This window comes from Citrus sinensis, chromosome 1 (assembly GCF_022201045.2).
Source record: "Citrus sinensis cultivar Valencia sweet orange chromosome 1, DVS_A1.0, whole genome shotgun sequence".
In the NCBI taxonomy this organism is placed as follows: domain Eukaryota; kingdom Viridiplantae; phylum Streptophyta; class Magnoliopsida; order Sapindales; family Rutaceae; genus Citrus; species Citrus sinensis.
Window position 1 is genome coordinate 4,927,529 of NC_068556.1, and position 4,861 is coordinate 4,932,389.

Here is a 4,861-nt window from a genome sequence, read left to right on the forward strand (position 1 = left end):
CATACTTTACCCACCAAAGACCGGATCTTCATCTATATATATGTATGATTCATGCACAAAGTATTGTAACTACTACCCCCAAGTCGGCGCAATATCCTTTTGCTTTTCTCAAAATTGACGGTTCAATTTATTGAAGGCTCATAAAATCTATACTATTTCTGGTAAAAGATAGAAATTATTGAACGTTGAGCTTCTATTGAACAAATTAGAGCCCTTCTCCGTGCCCTTTCTTGTTTCTGCTCATACAGAAAGATAAAGGTTGGAATTAGATTTGGGGTCTTGTGGGGTAGCAAAAGCACTTGCAATGCCTAGGGTGCTGTGGCTCACAGCGTTCGCAAACCAATACCTATCCATTATTATACCACAAAGAAGATGCAATCATTATGAGAATATGTACAGAATGTTGTTATTGGTGTTGTGTGTTCCAGATTCTTAATTTGACACCCCTTATTGTTACCATCCTCAATCAACATCACCTTTTAAATCATTTTCACTATATTTTTAATTTTCTTGCAAATATCTTACTTAAAATACAAAGTTTTAATCAGTGTACCAGAACCTTCCAACAAATATGCGATAAACCTAATCCCTACCTTTATCAAGAACAAGCAGTGATCTGTCTTTATTACTTAGTGGGGGGTCAATTAAATTCAACACTGATTAGACTCTGCCTATAAAAGGTCAAGCTCCCCACACATTAGAGTTGTGAGTTGAAGCATCGTCCTTAGTTTGTTTAGTTTAGCTTTCATTTTCAGCATCTTCTGCTCTTTCCGCTTTTGAAACTTTGAAAATTATGGTTAGTAAACTTAACATAGGTTTTCTCATTACTCTTTGAGAAACTTGTCTGGTCAATGGCAATTCAAAGCTTTTAGCATTATTAACTAAGTTTAGACTGCTAAAAGATTTTTTGTTTCTCAGGAGGCAAGATGAGTTGGGCCGTCGCAGATGCCGTTGACTACAAGGGTTCACCTGCTGACCCGTCTAAAACTGGTGGGTGGGTTCCTGCTGCTCTTGTCCTAGGTTTGTTCTCTTCATTTCATTATAAATAAGGAATGCATTTAGAGTAAGCAAACATTTAGAGCTTGGTTTCAAAAATACAATATTACGTGATATGAACTCTATTGAAGTCGTCCAAAGTTTACTATATATCCATTTCCCCACATGGAATCATTTTTTCTTATTTTTATCTTTTATATTAAGATAATTAGGAGATCTTTTTTTCAAAAATATTTCTATGTATACATTAAATGCGAAGAAGAGTTTCTGTTGATTGATACATGTACAGCAGAAACAAGTGCTTTATGCATTCTTCGTGAGTGGTTTTATACTTATACCCATAGCATGAGCAAGTAAAAAGCAGGTGTTTCATGCAAAAGTGATGGGTTTTTTTTAGGTCTATAAACAAATGCTTTACAAGGAAAGCAAAAGTAATCAATTATTTAGTTATTAGAAGATTTTTTTAATTACCACTATTTTCTTCACTAAGTCAATATTTTTCATGACGGTCAAAATTCGAGGTACATAAACTATTCTGTAAGATTCATTTTTAATTATGGGTGGAGTATGGGCATACGGCGAGAGAAGGGGACAATCTCATTGGGACCCCTTCAAAACTCAAGTTAATCCCTAATACTTCTAATTATGATAATATTCATGTCATTTTCTGTTTGGATTTTGATGGGATAAAAAGCAGATATTCTATCTAGGTCATCCATGCACGTGAATCATTGAGACGTTTTCTCAAATTTTATCACCAATATGTTTTCCACTTCCTTGTTATGCCATATATTTTATAGAACCACTTTTAGAAAAGAAAGCGTCACCACTTTCTGCTAACATTCCTTTGCTATGCCTAGAATATTATAAAAAAGTTCTATGATTGATTATATATGTTTTAATTTAATTTATAACAAAGCATCAATTTTCACATGGCTGCCCATCTTACTGTGCCTCGTTGCACAACTTTCCCCCAAGAGTTGCCCGTACCACACACATCTTTTGAACATTTTAATTTATTAAAGAAATCGAAATTAAGATCTTTCAATCTTCATTAATTTGCTAGCAATTAACTAATAGTAAATACTTTGTAAAACATTTTGCAGGGATTGAATTATGCGAGAGGCTTTCAACAATGGGTATTGCAGTCAATCTTGTGACATACTTGGTGGGGACGATGCATCTACCAAGTGCAACTTCGGCCAATATTGTGACTGATTTCATGGGCACATCTTTTCTTTTGTGTTTGCTTGGAGGCTTTCTTGCTGATACATTCCTTGGCAGATACAAAACCATCGCCATATTTGCCGCAGTACAGACACTCGTATGTAGTAGAAGATCAATTCTTTGTACCTCCGTTATACATACAACTATCTAATGGAATCATAACATGTGTACCTTTAAAAAATAAAATTATTTTAATTGTGTTATTGAAATGGTGAATTAGGGTACTGGCATGTTAGCGATGGTGACGAAGCTACGACAGCTACGTCCACGTCCATGCAAGGAAACTGCTACACATACGTGCGAGCAAGCCAGTGGATTTCAAATGGGAGTTTTATACATAGCTTTATATCTAATTGCATTAGGAACTGGGGGCCTAAAGTCAAGCGTTTCAGGATTCGGAACTGATCAATTTGATGAAAAAGATGAGAAGGAGAAAACCCAAATGGCGTATTTTTTCAGCAGGTTCTTTTTCTTTATAAGCCTTGGGACTCTAATGGCGGTTACTGTGCTTGTCTACATACAAGATGAAATTAGTCGAAGCGTGGGTTATGGAATTTGTTCAGTCGCCATGTTTATGGCCATCATAATATTCTTAGCTGGGACTAAAAGATATAGGTACAAGAAAAGCTCCGGAAGCCCCATTGTTCACATTTTCCAAGTGATTGTAGCGGCAATAAAGAAGAGGAAGATGGATCTTCCTTGCAATGTTGGCATGTTGTATGAGGATACTCCTGAGGCCTCAAGGATTCATCACACAGAACAATTTCAGTAAGTTCCTGAAATGCTATAGAGACGCAAACTCATTGTATAACCTAACGTCACGACATAACAGTATTGCATACGCTTTTTATTCTGTTGCAGTTTCTTGGACAAGGCTGCCATAGTTGCTGAAGGAGATTTTGAGGCTGGTTCCACCCCAAACCCTTGGAAGCTATGCTCGGTGACAAGTGTGGAAGAAGTGAAAATGGTGGCTAGACTCTTGCCAATTTGGGCCACTACCATTATCTTTTGGACCACTTACGCTCAGATGATCACCTTTTCAGTTGAGCAAGCAACCACCATGGAAAGATCAATTGGGAGATTCCAAATCCCAGCTGGCTCTCTCACTGTCTTCTTTGTTTCAGCTATATTGATCACCCTCGCAGTATATGACCGTCTCATTATGCCACTTTGGAAGAAATGGAAAGGCAAACCAGGTATAATATATATATATGTATAGTTCCAATTAGATTATATTAATAGGAAAAAAACACAATGTATACTAACAACAAAGTAACTCTGTTATAGGTTTTACGAACTTGCAGAGAATGGCCATAGGCCTAGTACTATCAATAGTGGGAATGGCAGCGGCAGCACTAGTTGAGAGGAAACGGCTTTCAGTTGCAAGAGCTGTGGGACTCACCACAGCAACACTGCCCGTAAGTGTGTTCTTATTGATCCCACAATTCTTCTTGGTGGGTGCTGGTGAGGCTTTTATATACACCGGTCAGCTCGATTTCTTCATAACTAAATCACCCAAAGGAATGAAGACTATGAGCACCGGTCTGTTCCTCACGACTCTGTCACTTGGGTTCTTCGTCAGCAGCTTCTTGGTAGCAGTTGTGAAGAAGGTGACAGGAAGCAAGGGAGGTGGCGGATGGCTAGCTGACAATATTAACCGTGGAAGGCTTGATCTTTTCTATGGTCTTTTGGCTATACTAAGTATCATCAATCTTGTAATATATCTTATTTGTGCCGTGTGGTACAAACCAAAGAAACCCAAAGCTGGTATACAGATGGAGACTTATGTTAAAGGGTCCTCTGCCGAGGAGAAGTGCTAGCTAGTTTTTAAATTAAGTTATGGTTTTGATTTCTTTAATTAATGCTGTTGCCTTTGTGAAATATGGGATGATTTGGATGTTTGATTGCTTATTTCCTGAATCTTAATCATCATTTAATCAAGTGACTTGTTGAGAATTCGATCGAGATTCATCATCTAATCTATATGTTGGCATTTTTTTTCCTACTTTTATGTTCTGAAGAATTATTATTATTATTACTACTACTAATATGTCATGAATTTATTATTTCCCATTGTCTGTGTATATGTTGGAACAACTTTTGGTTGGAGTGCGATTCAGTGCTGGCTACTTGGCACATATATTTTTTAATTTTAAAGAGAAATAATTTGAGAAGGTTCAATTGTCTGAAATAAATTTCTCGATCATCTGTAGATTTATTTTTCTTTTTTAAAACTTCTTTAAAACCTCCTTGGATTGGCTATGACGTTGCTTGTTATTAATTAAATTCTTTAGTCGGACTTTGCTCACGAATTTAATTATGTTTTGCTCACAGTTTTCGGGAGTTGAATAGTGTTGATGATCATCAATTAGCTAACAAGCAAAGACAAATAAATTAAACCATGTCAGATTTTTTTTATATTGTAGTGAAATTTGAGATTTTTTTTTAAAAGAAAAAAAGTAAAATCATTAGATATAAATTTATAAATTCACTAAAACACAAAATTTTCATCATGGTTTTGTTGTGGTTGTGTTCCTTAATCTTTTTTTATTAAATAAATCATATGAACCATGTAGTACTTCTATTTCATTCAACCAATTATGTTATGTCATATTAATTTATATAAAAAAAATTTATA

The 4,861-nt window shown here is 35.7% G+C and overlaps 1 protein-coding gene across 2 annotated transcripts; it reads left to right on the top strand.

Moving 5' to 3' along the window:
- The first annotated feature begins 643 nt into the window (after positions 1 to 643).
- LOC102616974 (protein NRT1/ PTR FAMILY 6.2) lies at positions 644 to 4,182 on the top strand. 2 transcript variants are annotated; one of them, XM_006475733.4, is made up of 6 exons: positions 644 to 796; positions 919 to 1,020; positions 2,103 to 2,320; positions 2,444 to 2,991; positions 3,085 to 3,419; positions 3,511 to 4,182. In XM_006475733.4, the coding sequence occupies exons 2-6, from the start codon at positions 927 to 929 to the stop codon at positions 4,041 to 4,043; spliced, it is 1,728 nt and encodes a 575-aa protein (XP_006475796.1). In that variant the 5' UTR covers positions 644 to 796; positions 919 to 926; the 3' UTR covers positions 4,044 to 4,182. The 2 variants fall into 2 exon arrangements, with proteins under 2 accessions (XP_006475796.1, XP_006475798.1); XM_006475735.4 differs by having other exon boundaries at positions 919 to 990.
- The last annotated feature ends 679 nt before the right edge of the window (positions 4,183 to 4,861 follow it).

Coding starts and splice junctions, on each gene's coding strand:
- LOC102616974 (XM_006475733.4), top strand. CDS start 927: ATGAGTTGGGCCGTCGCAGATGCCGTTGACTACAAGGGTTCACCTGCT. Junction 1,021..2,102: donor TCCTGCTGCTCTTGTCCTAG/GTTTGTTCTCTT, acceptor AACATTTTGCAG/GGATTGAATTATGCGAGAGG. Junction 2,992..3,084: donor CATCACACAGAACAATTTCA/GTAAGTTCCTGA, acceptor ATTCTGTTGCAG/TTTCTTGGACAAGGCTGCCA.